This window comes from Eretmochelys imbricata, chromosome 11, assembly GCF_965152235.1.
Source record: "Eretmochelys imbricata isolate rEreImb1 chromosome 11, rEreImb1.hap1, whole genome shotgun sequence".
Classification (NCBI taxonomy): Eukaryota; Metazoa; Chordata; order Testudines; family Cheloniidae; genus Eretmochelys; species Eretmochelys imbricata.
The window spans coordinates 17,263,935-17,285,182 of NC_135582.1; the positions used below are offsets into that span (position 1 = coordinate 17,263,935).

At 38.7% G+C, this 21,248-nt stretch overlaps 1 protein-coding gene across 1 annotated transcript in view; it reads right to left on the reverse strand.

The window, feature by feature from the left end:
• Window positions 1–21,248, reverse strand: part of NCKAP5 (NCK associated protein 5) — a 466,257-nt gene that overhangs the window by 39,704 nt on the left and 405,305 nt on the right. The window contains exon 15 of the mRNA XM_077830371.1: window positions 3,085–3,399. Coding sequence (XP_077686497.1) covers window positions 3,085–3,399 — 315 coding nt within the window. The remainder of the gene's footprint in view (window positions 1–3,084; window positions 3,400–21,248) is intronic.

A 21,248-nucleotide genomic window follows, 5' to 3' on the forward strand; every position in this document is an offset into this window, starting at 1 on the left:
TAGAAAAGCTGTACTGTTATTTTATATTCTGGTGGAGAGAAACATAGCAAACTCAGTTTGTTGACAAAGACATAAACAGGAAATTATATCTTACTCCAGAAATGTTTTAGATCAAATAGTTCTATTTATTTACTACATATATGTTATGTAAAACCAAAATCTAAGAAAATAAACGGTGCTTTGTAGAATAAAATGAAAGTTGTGTTTTTGGTGAAGTAGGGTAAAGAAGAAGGGTCAGATGAAAATATTCCAGGAAAGAATGAGTTGACCTCACAATCTGATGTATTCTACTTTTTTTGCATCTCTTCACGACAATTTAATTAAGATACAAACCTTACAAGATTGGTGCAGTGAATATTACGATTAAAATCAGTGCAATCTTACTGCTACCAGCTTCTTATGAAGCAATTCAATGCTTGCAGTTTCTATTCAATTTGTTATAATGACAGTGTTTAATCATGGAGTCTACTCTATAGCACACTGCTGAATTGAGGTCACACATGTGGCTATTCAAGCATGTAGCATATAATCTATAACTAAGATTTCTCTTCTGAATCTCTTAGCTGTGCCATTAATTAACAATACATTTCTTTTGAAAATAATATGTATTAATATATATTTTATTTAGCTTTGATTCAAAACCTGCAGGGGAGTTTGCAATAAAGGCCACAATATGTGTTTGTACTCCAATATACTGTACTGGGAATATGGCTAAATCAACCACATTCCAATATGTTTAATTAAAAACCTTCTCATATACATTCTGATGAAACACCAGTCTTAGGTTCAATTTAAATAACAGCAATTTGGCAAAACATACTTTGGTGGCCTTACCCTAAATTTAAACCTGATGTCTAGCCCTACATGACCATTACATGGGATTTCCTGTATGAGGGCAATGTGGTACAGAGTCATGCAAGTTAAATAAATCAGTGTCATTTTTTTAGTTGCAATAAATATTCTACCTTGACAAAGTGTTAGCAAAAAAGTTTCAGCCTGTAGATTTTTTGCTGGTTTTTTAATAGCTCTCTTTTTAGAAAGTAAACTCTTTGGGGCAGGGACTGTCTCTTAGTATGTGTTTATATGTGTTAATCTAAGGCTAGATCCACAAAGGGATTTAAACATTTAATTGTCACTTTGGGCACCTAAACCCAAAATGTAGATCCCTCAATGCTGCTGCTCAAAGGCTACCTAACCATGTAGAAGCCCACATTTCCACTGGAAAGACCCCATGGCACCTACACTTCTGCTGGTGAGCATGCACAAAGCTGCCTAAGTCCTGACACCCTCAGCTAGCTCCTACTTAAACTGCAGTGGGATCCTCAAACTAGATGTTCCCCCGCCTAGCTCACCTTCAGAGCCCGATCAAGTGGGCATTCTCAGAGGATACCTACTAACACAGAAGAAAGTGGTAGTGTAGCCCTAGTGGCTAAAGCACTTACCTGGGATGTGGTCATTGGAATAGGGGCTTGGCCCAGACTCTCCCACATCCCAGGTGAGTGCACTAACCACTGGACTACAGAGTCACTCTCTCACACTCACTCTCTGTGGCCCAATGAATATTTAAAAATTTCATACAAAGTGGAACAGCTTCAACAGGAGAGATTTAAAGCTGCAACCAGAATACTATGTAGCCCAGTGTTTAGGATAGTCACATAAGAAGTGGGAGACCTGGATTCACGTCCTTTCTCCAAATCGGGCAGGACAGATTTGAAGCTGCACCTCCCATTGGGCTATAAGTTATACAAGGGGTGGAATAGCTGCCCCCATTTTTTTTGAGAGAAAGGGCTGAGCTGATTTAGGTGCCAGAAGAAGTTTCATGGCTGTGAATCCCAAGTGGAGGGAGGTGGCGGACTCCGTTGGAGAGGTGGAGCTCAGGCCACACCCCTGTCCTTGGCACTAGCTTAGGCAGTTCCCTGCTCAGTGACTCCCATTCTTAGGCACCTAACTCTACTCATGCATTGTACAGTGAGCCTGGGTCTCCAACTCAGGGCTGTGGATTCCACTGTGCATCAAGGAGCCTAAACATTAGATGTCTGTCTGCCCTTTGTGGATCTAAGTGCACAGTTTTTAACAGCAAAGACCACCAATCCTAATAGGGGCTTTGGGGCATTCCCATAATACAAAGAATACATAATATTGAAGTAGGAACAATTAAAATTTGTACATCGCCCAAAGCAGTTTAATTTATTGTGTTATTTGCAATATTTCCCATTTTAAGTACAGAAATTACTCCATGATAAAGATAAATGCTGTGGTGCAATTAACATCCATTTTTTTTTACTGGCACTTGTACTTTTAGGCCACAAGCCTGCAAACACGCATATACACACATACCTTTACACACTGGCAGTCCCATTGAACTCAGTGGGACTATATTCAATTCAGTTTGTATATATAAAGATACTCATGTGTGTGTTTGCTGGATTGGGGCCTTAGCATACGTCTTTCATTCCTTTGTGAGCTCTTGTTTTATATGTGATAGTTAATGCAGATTCTGCTGATCCATCAAAATAAGTGTTTTTTACTACTGTCTATAAATACATTTGTACAGTGCAGTAACATATCAAAAGACTTATGTTTACAGTTGAGGCAAAATATTCATTGGTATAGAATTTATGCACCGAGTCCAAATTACTTTGTATTCCAAGTTCAGTTCTCAAAGCAAGTGTTTATGAATATGTCATTTTAACATTTAATATCACAATAAGGCCACTGACAGCAAATTGAGAGCCTGATCCTGAAAGTTGCTGAGCACATGCAACTCTTATTCAAATCAATGGGAATCAACAGTGTTCAGCATTTCTCAGGGCTGGCCCTACTTTTCTCTCAAATACTGTTTCTTGAGGAATGGATTTAATATTTTGCACAATTTTCTTTGAGATACAGATATGCATTATGAGCAACCAACTTTCCATTCGACTCACGTCACCAACTTGATAACCTTATATATTCACATAAGGAATCTTTTCTGCTACATGCTTAGCGTTCTCGTTATCTAACGTCATTATTACAGGGCTTCTGTTAATGGAAACAGACATTAGGGCAGAAAGAATCTAATTTCCAGTGTAATTGGCACTTTACCTGAGGAGACTGGTTTTGGAAGGCGACTTTGAAAAGGTTGTACAACTTTGGCAGTCATGGCAGGATCAGATGTTGAATGACTAATCATGCTTTCCACAGATTCTGGGCTCTTAGCTGTTGAAGGCACTTCTCGCTCAAGAGTTTTGGCTTTTATTGAAGGAGGTGAAGGAAGGGCTTGCTCAGGAGACATGAAGACTTCAGTTTCTAAACTTGATTCTTGCTTAGAAACATATCGTCCAGTTGACCGGTTTCCTGAGTCTGGGAGAGGGAAGGTTCCTATCCCACTGTCCAATGTTCTCATCTGGCAGCAAGACTCTAAGATACAGGAAGATTGTGTGATGGGAGTGGAGCTAAAGGAATCACTAGTATTTAAAGACAGTGAAAGGGGCTATGGGGAAAGAGGGTATCTTGAAAGGAAGGTTTTAAGGAAAGAAAAACATTTCACATTTAGCAAGTGTCAATTGCAATTGCAACTTCTAATATTTCACGTGAAACATCTTTTTCATTAAACACAACAAAACATCACATTCAAATACAGTTAAATCACAACAAAAAGATAAAAGACAAGACATTCTAAGTTGCATGACTTAAACTCTTGTTATGACAATGGCTAAAAAGGCATGTACTAGAAACTAATTACTGCTCTTAATGGTTGATACGAATTTCTTTGAGCTACATTATATTTTAACAGTTTGGAGAGAATTCAGAGAAGACCATTAACATGATTAAGGGCTGGGGGTAGGCTTACAGGAAAAAGTAAAAGAATTAAGAGTGCCGTGCTCTCCTTCCCATGTGCAACATGTACAACGGGAGCTTGTTCTTCCGCGAGGAAGGAAAGGGGTGCTAATGTGCCACTGCCAGAAGTCATACCACCAATTCTTGCAGATGACCAAGATCTACAGGGTTACCTGGAGATATCAGCCTCTGAGGGTTCCCCCACAGGCCTCTCATAGCAATGACAAGACAGCTCACATCCCTGCCTTCTTACACTTTGGCTCAGCTGATGTTATCTAGTCACACATGCCCTATGCACTGTTTATTCAAATTGCAGAGGAGCAGTTACTGCTGATCAGGGAAGCAAGTGTTTTAGTTGGTAAATTCCTGACAGGGGGACATGACTCAAAGCCTCACACTAAATCCCTCCCCCTGTGTCTTCTCAAATGAGTGGTGTTCGGCTCCACCATAGCAGCCATGGAGTGGAGGTAGGAATGCAACTGTGGCTCCCCTACGTGTTGAATGGGATGCAGCTGCATAATCCTATCCCCTCCCTCTCTATTCACTCACATAGTCTTCCCCTCTGACATACCTAGCTTGGCCAAACAATCCTGAGAGGGTATTATGGCAACTGACCTATATTTTAGGAGCGTAAATACCGAGGAGGAAGCTTTAGGACTAATGGCTTGAAACTAAGCAAAATTTAGGTTAAATATCTGGAAACATATCCTGACAGCAAGATCTATCAGGCTGTTGCAGATACTCCCCAAAGAAGTGGTGGAAGTCCCATTGCTTGAGCAATTTAAAACCATACTGGAAAAGGGACTTGAGAGTATATGGTAGCAAGCAATTGTGCTCTGGTAGGACACACAGAATATGACTTAATAGATCTTCTCCATCTCTGTTTTCTATGCTCCTATATACTGATCTTTTTATGATATTCCTATTTGCTATTTAACACCATCATAGTTAGCAGTGCTCTGTCAAGTCATGTTCTGTTATTTTTCCTCTGCAGCATTTCTAATATTTGAAAACATTTCTCCCTTACACATTTTGCCTGTCTGCTTCTGCAATAATGGCTGTTTTCACTTACTATTTTTATCTTAACTTGATATTGGTATAAGAACTTATCTTCGCCTCCCCTCCACTCCCCCAAAAATTGTTAGGTGGCTATTTATTTTTTCAGTTTCTTGTCAGAGAAGTAGTAGTTTTATCTATCTGTCTCAGGTACTTATATGCCCGCTAATTACTGTAGTATATGAGTGCATCACAGTCTTGAATGCATTTATCCTCAGAACACCACTGTGAAGAAAGGAAGTATCATTATCCGCACTTTACAGATGGGGATTTGAGGCACAGAGAGAGACTTAGGACTTGTCTACACTTAAAATGCTACAGCGGAGTAGCTACACCTCTGTAGTCCTTCGGTGAAGATGCTATATATGCAGACTGAAGGGGTTTTCCCATTGGTGTAGGTACTCCACCCCTCTGAAAGGAGGTAGCTAGGTTGAAGCGAGAATTATCCTGTCAACCTAGCACTGTCAACACTGGGGTTAGGTCGTTTTAACTGCATTGTTCAGGGGTGTGGATCTTTCACACCCATCTGCAACGTAGTTATACTGACCTCTTTTCCTAGTGCAGACCAGGCCTTGTGACTTGCCCAAAATCATACAGGAAGCCTGTGACAAGGCAGGCAAGAGCCTTAACAATTGATTCATCCTCCCTCTTTTTTAGTTTTAATTGCTCTGTTTTTTTTTTAAAGCCACAATAACATAGCTACTTAGAATTCTGTGGACTGTTCCTATCAGATTGTAACAGTGTTCAGGTAAGTTACATTCAATGAGTCAATCCTGGTAACATGCTACATGGACTAGCAGGGGTTAGAAATCCCATGGATAATAAGCAGACATCATTTACTGACAGGTCTCCTACCAACTAAAGAAAAACAGGAGTGAAGAAGCGATTTCCATTAATTTCTACTTAGCTGGAAGGATGGTGACTAATGTGGGCATCTTAGTTTGGAGAGGTATAGATCAGATAACAATGGAAAGAATTCCAGGCTTCAGCAAAGACATGGGATAAACTAGGAGGGATAAAAAGAAGACCATATTTTGGACCCTAAATATCTTAACAGCATGCCTTTTATGGTCTGCAGTGTTATTATCGGGCCTGATCCTGCATTCCAATTTCATTGGGAATTCTGCAAAAGAAGAGCTTGTAAGATCAAGCACACATCTTGTAACGTCTTTTCCATTTACAGCCATTCTTTTCCATCACGTTGTTTTAAAAATATTCTATATTAGAAACAACAGTCAGTCCTTCCTAATTACAGCACACCGATGTCTGGTACTTGACTCAAATCAAACAACGGATGCTGATCATGCAAGAAAGTAGCAGTGGCCTTCAACACAGGAAAATTGGAAGTGAAAGACTATCAACTCTTTTTGGAATAGCTTCAAGAAAGAACACATCTTGTGCCAGAGAATCCCTCTTCCTCATGACTCATCTTTACAAATCCTAGGAAATCTAACATCCATGAAAGATAGAGCTCATAATCAAGATAAATGACTAGTAAGGACTGTGCTGATCGCCAAAAAAGATTCTTGAAAAGTGGAAGTCCCCAACTGTTTCTAAAATAATTGATTAGATGAGAGAGTGACCTGGGAGCACAAAGTAAGTCTCACTTAATAAACAAATACTTTTAACCAAAATAAAATCTTCTGTAGAATGCTGTATCTGGCTAACCATCTTTGTAAAAGGAAAAGATGCTATGTTGTAAAACAGATTTTCAAAGGAGCTCAGTGCCAGGTTTTTAGTGCAGAGCACCCACCACAGGATCTTGGTTTTCAAAAGGGCTCAGTATTCAGAAGCTCCCACTGTGACACTGGTGGCGAGATTTTCCAAAAAGATGTGAACCCAACAAACTATAATCTGTCCCTAGATCTAAACACAATGAACATCACAACTTCCTATGTAGTGTGCTGACTTTTCAATGTGCATTACTGCTTTATACCTGAAAGCTTATTTTATTAATACAAATAAACTATTGTTCATAGATGTGTGGGTTTTTTCCCGAAGAACGATTTGCATTATTAAGTGAATGAGTATTAAGTATTCCTGTGTGCTGGATTTTAACTTCTATGAGGCAACTGCCAAAGCAAAGTATGTGGAACACTCATCAGGGATGGCTCCCAAGCCAAACTGCTTAAGCCCAAATATGACTCCTTTAGGTTCTCTTAGCCCTGTACTGGGGTTTCAGTTGGACTACTTGCATTACTAAGTGCTGGTCAGTATGTGTAAGGTTACATAATCAAACTCAAAGATATAAAATGACTCAGCAGAACATTCATGTGCCAAAAGGAGTCATATTTGAGCTTAATTGCTATGGTTAGGGAGTCTTCCCCTCTAAGGAATTTGGCATACTTGCCAGGGAGGCGGTGGTGGTTTGTTTTATTTGTATTTTTTGCCTCAGGGAAGAGAGGCACTATTCCACAGGCATGACTTTGTTATAGTGATCACAGACTTACCATCTGCCATACTACTGACCAAATAGTCAAGAATCAGTCTCTGAAATACCGAAAGAATTTTTCCTTTGCCTAGAGTTGATTCTGCCTACAAAACAAAAGTCCCTATAACTCCTGTGCAGATGCATTCTTCCAAACTGAAAGCAGAAATAGGCCCATGACTTTGAGACATTTACAGGAGATCACAAACCTCCTCACTCCAGAAGGGGAACTTCTGACACCTTGTGACAGGCAGCAAACAATACTATCTCCATATTTCCCTATGGATGGCACCACTTGAGGAATACCTCTGGGTTTAGCGAGGTATTCCTCCCACAAGCTGTTACTTCTACATAAGGCATTGGCCATTATGCTCTCTGATCTAAGAATTGACTGAACAGTTATGCATGTGTAGGAATTTCAGTCTAACTTCCACATTTTCATAGATAAGATGATCATCCAGTCTGGTCTGGTAAGGTAGATATCATGGTACTGTAGTCTGACAAACCTTGGACTTTAGTGTCCTGTGGTAACAGCATTGAGACCTCTCCAGACAAAAAGCAACTGAATATTTTATAGTCTGAAATAGGTCTCTGAAAACTTAGCAAGATTTAAAGAGGGACTGGATGACTATATTGATAAACAAGAATATCTAGAGTTCTAATGTTAATGTTAATAGAAATATTTTGTAAGGGATATAAAACATGCTTCAGGATTTACACCAATCTCTAGCTATTAAAATGAGACCTTCATGGGGGCAAATTATCCCACATCCACCTTCTATGGAGTCCTTCAACTTCCTCTGAAGCATCCGGTGCTGGCCACTGTCAGAGACAAGTTACTGAAGTAGACGGATGTCGGGTTGGAGCCAGTCTGACAAGTCCTGTGTTCCTATGGTATGCCCCGTACACTGCTTACTTAAAAATCAGACGGTAGAATCCATGCATCTCCCTAAGTAAGGATTAGTCAGGTAGGTTGGCAACCATGGACAAATATTTCATCTTGTTAGGACACCTCATCCTGGTATAGAAATGAGGCCTGGTGTAGGATACATTAAAATGATTAGATTTTTTCTCTTTAAAATACCAACAACACATTCACAGAACTCATCACTGGCCAAATTCCTGGGTTGTTTTAAAATAATCACATTACATAAAAGAAGGTTCTTACATAAGACACCTCTTGTTTCCGGTTTCAGATAATATGCAATTTGGGAAATCATTATTTGAAAAAAGAAGACAAGATGAACAGTACAACAAGAAACCCAGAGTGCCTGATGCTTCTGTCCTTTCTCAGGTTAAAATTCCACATTGATGTAAATAGGGGAGTTTAGCCCAAATAAGGACTCCTAAATGAAAAACTAAATAACTAAAGCATGTACATGGAGGAGCCCCTTCACAAGGCTTGGCTTTGTCACTCTTATCCATACTGAATAGTACCTTACTCTGCAAGTACTGATTTCAATGAGGCTGCCTGCAAAGTAAAGTACTATTTAATGTGAGTAATGAGGCAAAATCAGGGCCTACACAACTTTGAGATTAGGTACAAAGAAGCACTCTTAGGTTGAGCTTCCACAAACCAGAGTTCAACCTTAGAGAAAGCGTGAATCTCTGAAAATAGGATTTTATAATGGAAGTGATGACATAGCCTTTCAGTACAGCTTCTTAGATGCACTGCTCCAATAATTTACAAAAATATTCTTATTCAGAAAAAAAAAGGCATTGGCAATGTATTCTCTTCTTCTGGATACTTGGTAGAGCTTTCCAAAACATCTGATCTGTGAAAATGGTGGATCAAAGACTCACTTTCCACTCATAAATTCTTACCAGATGTTTGGTTTATTGAGGAGTTAGCCAATAATCTGAACAGATCTCAATTATTCCTTAAATAGGAGTCTAATTCCAATTAATTAAAAATATTTGTAGGGTTTTTAAAATATAAAGCAGTGTAAGTTCTAAATATTGCCAAGTTTGGGGATGCATTTACATGCATGCATATATAATAATGATTAAATAATCCTTAGAGTGCCTTACATTTGAAATAAAATGAATGAGCCCCTGATCAGCAAAGCAATTAAGTACATAGCCATATTCAAAATAATGGGACTATTTATGTGCTTGAGGGTAAGTGTATGTCTGTGTGCTTGCTGGATAAACAAAATATATGTTTCTGGACATGTGTGCAGACAAGGAGTTATATCTCTCTAGTTTTAGATTCCAGCATGCCCTAATCAAAGCATTGTCTTGTATTGACCTGTGCTAAGATTGACAGAGGATGGTCAAAAGTCAATCCCACTTCTCCAAACATGTCAGGATTTCTGGAAACTTTGCTAATCACAACAGCTCTGAATCAGACGGCATCACAAGGTTAACACAAACATTTTTGCTGGTTACCTTAATGTAAACAAACAAAATTACTTCTATTTCAAAGCACAGAATTCCTTTAACAGTTATAACTGTAGTAGAACTAGGAAAAGTGTATACATACATACAATACTGGCTACCAGAGCTAATTTTAATGGCAAGTCATGTAGATTGTCACATTGGCTATCTAAACTTAAAAAATAACAAAATGTTTTTAGGGACATAGAGTATCTGTGTTCAAACAGTATATAGGGAGCTCTCATTAAACCTGGCTTCCTGGATAGTGTAACCACAACTATCCTTGGCCCACAGGGTCTTAATTTCTTTCATATTAATGGTTCGCTTTATGTAAAAAAGGTTACATTTACCCTTGAGTAGAGGGCACACATCACTAGAACTAGTGGGGAAAAAATCACACAGACATTTTTGAATTTTTGGCCAAAACCCCAAAAGTGTTTGGTGGAAATCCTTTGGTTTTTGGCTGAAATGTTTTGACAAGAAACCCAAAATTTTTCACAGAAAGCAGACACTTTTCACAATCAAATTCATTTAGTCAAAAACCTAAATTACCACTGAAAAACAGTTTATGGAAAATTCTTGACCCATTCTGCTCACCACTTAGCCCTCAAAATAGTGTTTAAAGTGATACATAACTCTTGTGTGGGCTGTCTTCACAGGGGTGAATGACTGCACTGAAAATGAAGGAGACATATTCAAACCACTAAAATGAAGCCCCCCAAAATATTCTGCAAGTGCTCTTTCTTTGCATGAGAAATTCATCCTGTCTCTAAAAGTTACACTGGCATATGCAGCAGATGATATGATGTGGCTTTTGAGCCAGATATGAGCACAACTAATTTTTTTGGTATTTTGAAACATGCCAGATTATTAATTATCACTCTTTCTTCTTTCATAATAATATCTCCAGTGTAAATAGATCTCTGCAAAACTGCTTTACCAGTTAATAAACATCTTTAAACTACATGTGGTATTGGCAAGAAGAATTTAAACTACAGATGGCAGAACAGATCTCTTTATTTGCACATCCTTCTCTTCATCTGCAGTGCTAACGTAACTACGAAAAAATGTACATAATTCTGCCAAACTGATGTCAGTTTTCAAGCAGATTATTCCTTTTGGGCTTATACTACCATTTGATATAATTAGTCAAAGATGAATGCATCAGTTGTTTACTGTCTGGATTAGAAGCATGACCAATATGCACACCTGAAGAAGCTAAGCCTACTGTAGGTAAAAATCAGAGGAGAATTAGAGGTAACGATTTGTATGAACATGATTCTCTTCTCACTTACAGTAGTTTTACACTGATGTAATCCTATTAATTGCAATGGAGTTTTTCCTAATTTATACCAGGGGACATGAGAAGAATCAGGCCCTGTATCTTCAAACTGATTAATCTAAATATGAGCTTTGCCCAGACTCAGGGTTGCTCAAATCAGGGTTGCAGTTCAGATCCAATTATAATTAAAATTTTTCTATAAAACTATGTTGTGGTCCTTATTTGTCCTTCCCCACTTATCCAACCATGCCTCTTATTGTCTCACCCCTTCTCCTGCCTTTCTGCATTCCATCCAACTTCAATACCCTTACTGTACAATTCTCCCACAAATATCTGCATGCTCTTTCCCATGACACCCCTATCCATGGAACTTCCAGTCTGAGTGGAAATACCAGACCACTACCCTCTCTTTGTTCACCCACCTCTCCAAAGACACACTTCTGCCTACAACAATAAGTCAGACACATTTATTTGTAATATTGATAGCAAATAATAATAATAATCTTCTGCTCTACCATATTGTATGCTGACTTTTACCATATACTGTTATTCCTGTCCATCTTCCCTCTCCCATTTTGTTATCCCTCTTCTTGCATTATGACAAGACAGATTGTAAGCTTTTTGGGACAGGGATCATGGGTGAAATCCTTGTCCCTATTCAAATCAACAGAAGTTTTGTTAGGATTTCATCACATGTATTCTCATTTGTGATTTACCTAGGGCATTTTTGGGCAATGTCAATTATTTTTAAGAACAAAAGTTGTAAAAACAAAATTATTTATGGACACTTGCACTTGTTCCTTATCTTTCCCAAAACATTAGTTGTTCCTCCAATTTGTTATAATTATTTACTGGGAAAAGATTTACATTTTATCCAAGAAAATTAGACATTAGGATAACAAGTTTGATATGCCTTAACAGGAATAGTAGGGCCTTTAATTGATGTAAGGTGAAAATTCTAGTTCTGTGTGTAAGACTCATTGTGAATTTTTAACAAAATTGAATTGCACCTACAGGATGTGAACAGGGTCAGGGTAGAAATGGGTTTGTTTTGGAAGGGATCAGACTCCTCCTTTTTGACTATACATAACTTTGGCTGTACATTCTCACCTGCCAATCAGCATTAATGATTTGCAAGTGTGCTTAGGCACTCCCAACTGATGAATAATAGATGAAGAGAAGGTGAAATCCTCAAATCAAATGTACAGGATGAATCCAAGTTAAGCAAAAGAAATGATAAATTATTGCTGTAGCAATGCAGAAGTGTGGCTATTCCTGATGCTGCCATAGTTCAAACGTGTAGTACCGCAGCCTGAGAAAGGATAGTCAGCGTATGTAGGTACTAAACTGGGACTCAGGAGATTGGGGCTCAGCCACAGGCTTTGCATGTGACCTTGGGCTAGTCACTTAGGCCAGGAATTTTAAGGGATTTAGTCACTTAAAGATGCACATAGGCGCCTAGTGGGACTTTCAAAAGCACCTGGGCCTCTAACTTCCATTGAAATCAATGCGACATGGGCACTAGGTGCTTTTGAAAATCCACTAGGCACCTAACTGTATATTTAGGTGCCTAAATACCTTTAAAATCTGTTCTATAAAGAGCCTGAGACTTAGGAACCTAAGTCACTTTTGAAAATGAGACTTAGGCATGGCAACGCCAAGTGGAGCAATGCCTCAATACCTTTACAATCTGGGACTTAATTTCTCTGGCTCAGATTTCTAAAGCTATTTAGGCCCCTAACTCTCATTGAGTTCTGTGCCATTGGTTTCAATGGGAGTTAGGCCCCTAAACACCTTAAAAAAATCTTGCCCTTTGTGCCTCAGTTCTCCATCTTAAAAATGAGACTATCAATACTCCCCTACTTCCCAAGAGAGTTGTCAGAATAAAGCCATTCACGTTTAGCACTCAGATACAATAGTGATGGGGCCATACCTACATAGATAAACAGAGCGCCACAGACATAGAGGCCATGAACTGAATCCTAGCAAATGTTTTCTGGTTTTATTCACATTCAGTTGTGACCAGTTCAAACCTCAGTCTCAACCCTAGTACCACTGAGGGTGGAAGCCAGAGTTCACTGACTGGTATTGCTGAAGTCTTAGTCTAGGATAAACCAGGAAATTTGACTGAAAAGGTTGGGAGCCACTGATAACATGCTCTTGCAGGAACCTTGTGTAACTGGCGCGTGGTCTCATTCACGTTAGGAGAGCCTCCTTCACTTTTCTGCTAGTGAACAGACAAAAGCAGTGACAGAGCTCTGAGTCCATACATTTTGTCTCAGGCACTATGAAGTCATTTATAAAAGATGTGCACAAGAAGCTCTGTATATTGCAAATGCAAAAGAGAATGTACTATATTTATTTTAGTAACATCACCGATTTGTTTTTAATAGCACAAAACAGTGCTAAAATAAAAGCTATATAAATATTAAATGAGGCTTTAAATAATTTATTAGTTATGCCCAGAGGGTGATTTTACTTAACCGTAATGTAATAACTAGTTATATATATACACACACACACACACACACACACACACACACGTGCAACTAAATGGCTTTATTTCCCAATTAATGTAGTGAAAACCTGTTAACAGACTTTTCTGGGTGACTTTCAGTTGAGCTATAATCTTTCTTATTTCATACAAGTTCAGCTCCTCCAGACCAGATGATATTCTAATCACTGTATCTGAAAGCTAACTGTGTGTAAACAGAAAGCAGCAGTTGGTGACAAATTGTCATGATCTAAAGCCAGAACAATGAATACTGATTTCTTTCAGAAAGTGTTTTCCCCATAACAAATGTCTGTAATATATATGCTAGGTGGTGTTTCAAAAACATCATTAACATGAGTGGTTGGGAACAGCATACTGTACCACTCTGCCTGCTAGAGGCTGGAGAGAGACAAATAATTAATGAAAAATAAATTTGATTTTTTTCTGTTTATGAATGGTCCTCAGATTGTGAAATTCTCAGATATATTCAATATTCAAAGTGACGCATGAATTTCTTCAGCGAATATTTCATGCTCGTGGAAATTACTGTTGAAATTGTGCTATGCTGATTAAAGTCAATGAAAAGACAGCTACTGATTTCAATAGGCTTTGGACAGGCTTGAATGAGTTATGTAACTAACTGGTAAGAATGTGAATTTTGAATTACATATTAAAATAAAAAATAAAAAAATAAAAATTTGAAATTCATTTTTTGCACTTCAAGCATATTTCAGCATTCAAGATTAAAATTTGTTTTTCAGGAACATACATGCTCCTAAAACCCATTCCACCATTTGTACAAACAGAACAGAAAATCAGTGTGTGCACAAGTGAAGTGAATTGGAAAAAAACCCGAACAAACATCAATAGAAAATGTTTTGTAATATTCCCTCTGCTCCACTACAGACATGTGAAGTAGCGTTAATGGGAAACGCATGACCAAAGCTCCATATAGAGAGACGAAGATGTGTCCGTCCACAAGTGGTTTTAACCAAAATATGTACTAACCAAAAGCAATAATCTCTAAAGTGAAAAGTCTAAAATATAAGGAAATCATATTTATATGGAGAATAATGTCTTATACTACCCCAACTAATTGGGATAAGTACTGTATTCTCTATATGCATGATATAAAGTAGGATAAATCGGGACAGATCTTAAGCTGATGTAAATCAATATAGCTCCAGTGACTTCTGAACTATGGCTCTGGGCCAATGTGTTTAAATGGTATTTTAAATCCTGAAGAACAGTACATTTTAAGTATCCAGAATACTAATCAGGGTATTACCTGCATATAACTGTAGGAAACATCAGGTTTTCTATCATTCCAATTACATAATTTAGTACTTCCAGGTGGATAAATGTAATGACAAAAAATAAAATGAACAGCAAATCATTGTGACTAACACGGAAATGTTGATCCAAGATATTAATATTCTCCACAGAAAGGAGAGCTAAACGGTATACCATAGCGTTGCTGCAGGAGACTTGGCAATTATGAGCTGTTATGTGTATTATCCGTTTGAAGTAGGAATAAATTATTTGTCTTTGCCAGACTGTGAAGAAGGTAAGTTGACATAAATTAGGAGATACAAATTCATGCTAGTTTCTTATTCACAATAAAAGATTCTCCACCATCTTCAAATGTACACATAAAATTACATTCCATTATTACAGACTCCTTCATACCATCACTTCAGAAATACTTTTCAGAAGACACTCAATAACCAAACAATAGTTAATGGCCTAGGCAGCACACAGTATCTGCAGACACAATTTCTAAAGGCTCTGCAAATTGCATGTGGATCCCAAGGATGGGAACACTCACATGGGCAGGGGAGTCATGGATAGGCAGAGATCCCTTGTACACTGGTCACATGCATGACAGAGAGGGAGATAAAGGAGATTTTGGAGACAGGAAGAAAGGGGGAAATACAGGGAATGCTGGCTGGGTGAGAATATAAGACACTTGGGGGGGGGGCATGAAGAGCAACAGGCACTGAGATAATATTAAACCTGTTCTGGGATGGATCTGAGAGGGAGGAAAAAAACTACAGAGAGACCACTGGAATCCACCAACTGTCTGCACACCCATCCCTTTTGCATGGCATATTTTGCACTGCTGCTTGGCACATAATTAGCATATGTTATTATTAGCATATGGAACATGACAGCTCCCCACCTGTCTGCATAGCCAAAAAATCCTGTGCCTGTAGACTGAGTGGTGCAGAGATTTTGAAAAGTGCCCTCTCATGGGGGAACACAGAGCAAAGGAGTTGGCAGGGACAGTAGTTGCTTTTGTAGTATAGTAGCAGGTGAAGGTACTAGTCTGAATGGCTTCTTCCTGTAATTAGTTCTGTCCTTTCTGTAAATCTGTGCATGAGTCCATAGGGCTACCCTTTCGTACTATGCCAAATGACTGAGAGAGCATGAGGCACCCTGCCACATCATCTAGAACGTATGTAGGTCTGGTAGGCTTTGATGTTGCAAGAGGTAAATAGTTTATTTTTAACATTTATTAATATTCAACCTGCTGAGGTACAGTGGCCGAGTAGGCTGCAAATGTGGTTGATAAGCTGTAGCCCCATAACAAAGTCTCAGTTCAGCGAGCACTCGCATTAAAACCTGTGTACAAACTCACAATGGTTGGGTTCTTGTAAGGCTTAATTGTCAACCATGTGTGCGCCCTTAGGGCTTTTGAAAACAGGTTGCATTCTGGGTGTGCAAATAAGTACATGACTACAGGTACCACTGTTCACATATAAATGACTCATTGAACATGTGACCCCTTACTATTTCTCACATCAAACATAACACCTTCAGAGTACAGATTCCAAATACATCAGAAACAGATTGGAAATTGATTCAGTGCTACCAGTGTTGTTACAGCCAGTAACCTAGCGTTCTCTCATCTGTAGAGACTTTTAGGTATTCAATCGCCTTACTTGAGTGCTGAAGGGGAAGATAAAGCAAATATCATTCCTTTATCTGATCATGTGTAAAATGAATCAACCAACCACTGTCTGTGATAAGATGATTACTAAATGATTCTTCTCAAATTCTATCAATGGACTGACGAAAAAAATTAAGACTGACATTGATAAGTTACTTTCTCAGGCATGGAGGTTTCATGACGAGAGGATTTCTTTAGACCCCAACACACACCTTAGCAGAGGAGTCCCAGGATCTTCCCCAAAGTTGAACAACTTCTGAATGACTGTACCTATTCCTAACCACATTTTAATTTCAATCACCTTTCTTTACTAAATGGACAGCCTCAATTTGTTCACTGTCATTTGTTTTGTTATGTGATTTCATTTTATCTTGATAATTCATTATTGCCCTCACCTAATCTGCCCACAGTTTTTCAGGGCTCTCTAAAGTAAATGTATTTACTCAAATATGTCAGGCATAATGGGCATATTACAGGATGACATGTGTCAGACTTAATACATAGACCACATTAATTGAGTTTGTTTCCATCATGTCTATCTTCATATTCTCAGAATGGAAAAACATGAAACCAGACAGTTACAACTTACTTAATATCAACATAACAAACTACCCAGCTGCAGCATTTTTAAAAATGGTGAATGTTGTAATGTTAATTAATGATTTGCTTGGTAGGAAAAGAGAATAGTGGGATAATTTCATGCATATTTACTAATTATGACAGAGAGACCTTGATAGTACCATTAGGTATGAGGATGGAATAACACTAGAAAGGAAAGCATATCTCCCAGCCTACCTACAAAATGATCCATATTCAGTTCTGGGAATTTGCCTAACTGCTGAAGGCACTTAAAGACCTACAAGCCATGAAAAAGCAGCCTCTAGTGACTTAAAGGGCTCAGTTGGGAAAATGGGCAGAGCAGGAGCTATTCTTGGGAACCTGCTCAGTATATATTAGGTTTCAGGGCAATGTGAGCAGGAAACCAACTAGGTTCACTGATGGAGGCAGCTGATGAGAAATGATCTGAGGACTTATGCTTCTCTTGCTGGATAAGAAGGATCCATTGGAGGAGCAGTTCTGAATAGGGGCTTTACAGAGATGCAGTTTGAATGTCAAGAGACTGAACTGGAGAGTAAGACTGTTTGTTTTTAAAGGCCTAGATTCCAGAAGGAAACCTAGCGTCTGGAACAAAGGCACATTGAAAAGAAGCAGCAGAAACAATATCTATGGAGCCACATAAAATGTATGCTCAAACCCATGGTCTGATCAAGAGTAAAGAGCAGGTTTGGGGTTCTTTTGATGAGAGTGAAGGTGGGATTTGACAGACAATTTGGGGCAGGGAAGGTGATGGGAGGAATAGGGAGGGAGAAAATTGATCCCTCCTACCGCCAACATCTGGTTATTACATAAAAAGATAACAGCTATACTGGGTCAGACCAAAGTCCATTTAGCCCAGGATCCTGTCTTCCAACAGTGGCCAATGCCAGGTGCTTCAGACGGAATGAACAGAACAGGTAATCATCAAGCGATCCATCTCCTGTCACCCAGTCCCAGCTTCTGGCAAACAGAGGCTAGGGACACCATTCCTGCTCATCCTGGCTAATAGCCATTGATGGACCTATCCTCCCTGAACTTATCTAGCTCTTTTTTGAACCCTGTCATAGTCTTGGCCTTCACAACATCCTCTGTCAAAGAGTTCCACAGGTTGTCTGTGGCACTTAGGCACATTTGATTGATAACCTAAGAATTTTTAAGATGACCCTGGTCAGGAGTTATGGCACTGTCTCCCCACACCACTTTGTCCTTGCACCTCAGTGAAGCTTACAGTGATTGCCATTTTTACCAAAGTGGCCTTCTATTTAGGTGATGTGAATGCACATTTATCAGGAGAAATCTGCTCAAAGAAATAAGCCAAAGCTTTGTCCTACAGCAGAAAGTAAGTCTGTGAGATACAACACTTAAATACCAAGGTGATTGGTGACTTATAAATACCCTAAATAGATGGATACTGTAGGTAAAAAAAGTAATGCATTCATTTATAGCACTCATCTGCCCCTCATTTTATATAGTGTATAAAGCTATTGTAAGTACTGAATCAGACAATATTTGGATGCAGTTTTGGATAAGGATATTATGCGTAGATTTTTGATACCACAACAAAAACTTTTAATGCTGACACTTCACTTTATAAGTCAACCTTATTCACCGTCAACAGTATTTTACATCTAACTAACTTGCTATCAATTGATCTGTTAAACTTGCTATCCAGAGCATTCCTGTTTCCCACTGAAATTTAATTTTGATCACTTGTCTTGTTTCTTTTGTGTAAAACTTAAAGGTGTACACCTAAAAATACAATCCTTGCTGCAAAAGACCAATAGCCCAAAATTTCAGGAGCATTAAAAATGCCACTGAATTCAACCAAACATTCTTTTAAAATAAGGAAATCTACAAAAAAAGCTATGTGAAAAACAGACCTTCCTTTTTGGATCAGATTGCCTTTAAATTAAACTGCAGAACCTTTCTGCAAGGCTGTTCTTGGAAAGCAAAAAACGATGGTATAGGAAAGTGCCTCCTATAAGGTAGAGATGATTATCGAGAACTTTAATGGAATTGAGCACCATAGTACAGCAGAACTATAAAAGAAACCTTGACCTGAGTATATTTTTATTCTGTCACAAAAAACCTAAGTCTACAATGCATTTTTAATATTACTTAACAGTTTGGATGCCTGACCCTCTGTCTATTTTGAGACTTCCTTAAGCCCCTTTCAATCATTTGTTAGCTTTTCCCCTCTCTGCATTATTGACAAATCAACATCTCTAGAGTCTGCCAGTTAACACTGGATGAATTTATCTAGGAAACTGACCTGAGCCTTTCGCCAAAACTTTTATCTTCTTTATTTTTGCATGGTTCTGCACTTCAGATCAAATACTCAACATAAACAATAAGGGCCACTGCTGTAGTAGGATAATGCCTCCCCAAGAGCTTGACTATTATCTCTGTGGCACTTCAAACCCCTGCTCACCTGGGGAAATTAAGCCCTGAACACAAATATCAAACCCATACATCCCACCTGGTAGTATCTTATGCTTTCAACAGACCAGCTAAACGTCTAACTCCAACAGTAAATCCTGAAACATTTTGGATCACTATCCTAATCCCTGTCCTATCAATAATTTGCTTAGCATGCCATCCACAGTGCTGAAACTAATTACAGTGCAGTTAATATGAACTGATTTTTAACTCATTTTACCAGCATTTCTTGGGCCCAAACTCTGCACACAGTGCTCTCACTGATTTCAAGTCACTGTATGCTTTCATTTGACAGCAGCCTTTGTCCCGCAATGATTTAGCCCAAGCAATGGCACACTGGAAATAAAACACAGAAACAATTACATTATGCAGGCTTGTGAGGTGCTGTGCTTTAGTTAAATTAAGAGAAGGCGCAAGAACTCCTAGTTAGAGAAGGGGATTGAGCGCTAAGAGTTCTGGATTCTATTCTGTGCTCTGTTAATCACTAGCAGACTGACCATAGCTTTATTATATCTTATGCCAGTCTTGCAAATTACCCTATTCATAAAATAGGCATAATAATACTTATCTACCCAAAAGAAGTGTTAAGAGTCTTCATTAATGTATGTAAAGCACTGAATGGTCCTTGGATGCAGGTGCAATATAAAGAGAAAATGTTCTAACATTCGTCTCTTTTTTGGCTAACCCAAAGAGTCTATAATATCTTTAAATCTATTTAGATCAAATGCTTAATAAAAAAACATTAGCAACTGATAGTTTACACGTTATTTGTTTAACAGGTTCAGGAGGATGTAATTATTGGAAAATGATGAATCAGAGTTGTCTTACATGGTGCCAAGTTTAAAGGCTATAAAATATTATCTGACTTGCATATTAGCTAATTGTGCAGAACTGATACCAATTTAGGCATTTTACATTGACAACTATAGTCAAGAATGTCTTTTTTCTTCAACTCATTCAGTTCTGTTTTGTAAGATTTTAGTTCCTTCAGTTAGAGCACAGAAGAAAAATGACAGTATGCCAGGTTCATTACAATGTAGCTACACAAAAACTCACCATAATAAACTTTAAATTATGGTTTTGAAATGACTGCTGAGAAAGTCAGAAATAGAATGTATTTAACGCAGACCGGCTGGAGTCTGGTGTCCATAGAGAGTCATGCTGAGTGCTGGCAGCAAAAATACCAACATGGGAGCAGACTAGCATAAGAGGAGCATAAAACACAGCAAAGCCTGATTCAGGTAAAAGCATCTCTGTTCAGGAAGGATGTTTGAACATGTCTTTCAGTTGGGCTTAATTCCTACGAAGTAAATGAAATGTAGCATGTTTACATTCTTTCCTGAATTGGGGCCAGCTTGCTAACACTAAAAAACAAAAACATTGCTTAGGGCCCTTCTATGTACTCCATCTTTTATGTAACAATGACACCTATACAGTGCACTGCCGTGCATCTTCTAAGACCTCTATGACATTAAGTGATGAAGCCTCACAACAAACCCTGAAAGAAAGGTCTGTACATTTTAACAACAGGGAACAGACAGAGGGTAGATTCTGTGCCAGAACTCTCAGCCCAAGGGGAGGAGGTGCTAAGATGGCTTTAAGCCACCTTTGCACACCTGGATCCTCAGCTGTGTCAGGAGCCTCATTTACGACAGATTCCCAGGAGTGCTCTATGAAATGCAGGATTGGCTTGGAAACACTGCAGTGCTGCCTGGAATCTCCACAGCACCACATACAGACAAGCCCTCTGTCACTCTTGACATACCCCCTATACGAGAGCCTATGAAGAGGTCCTCAGAAG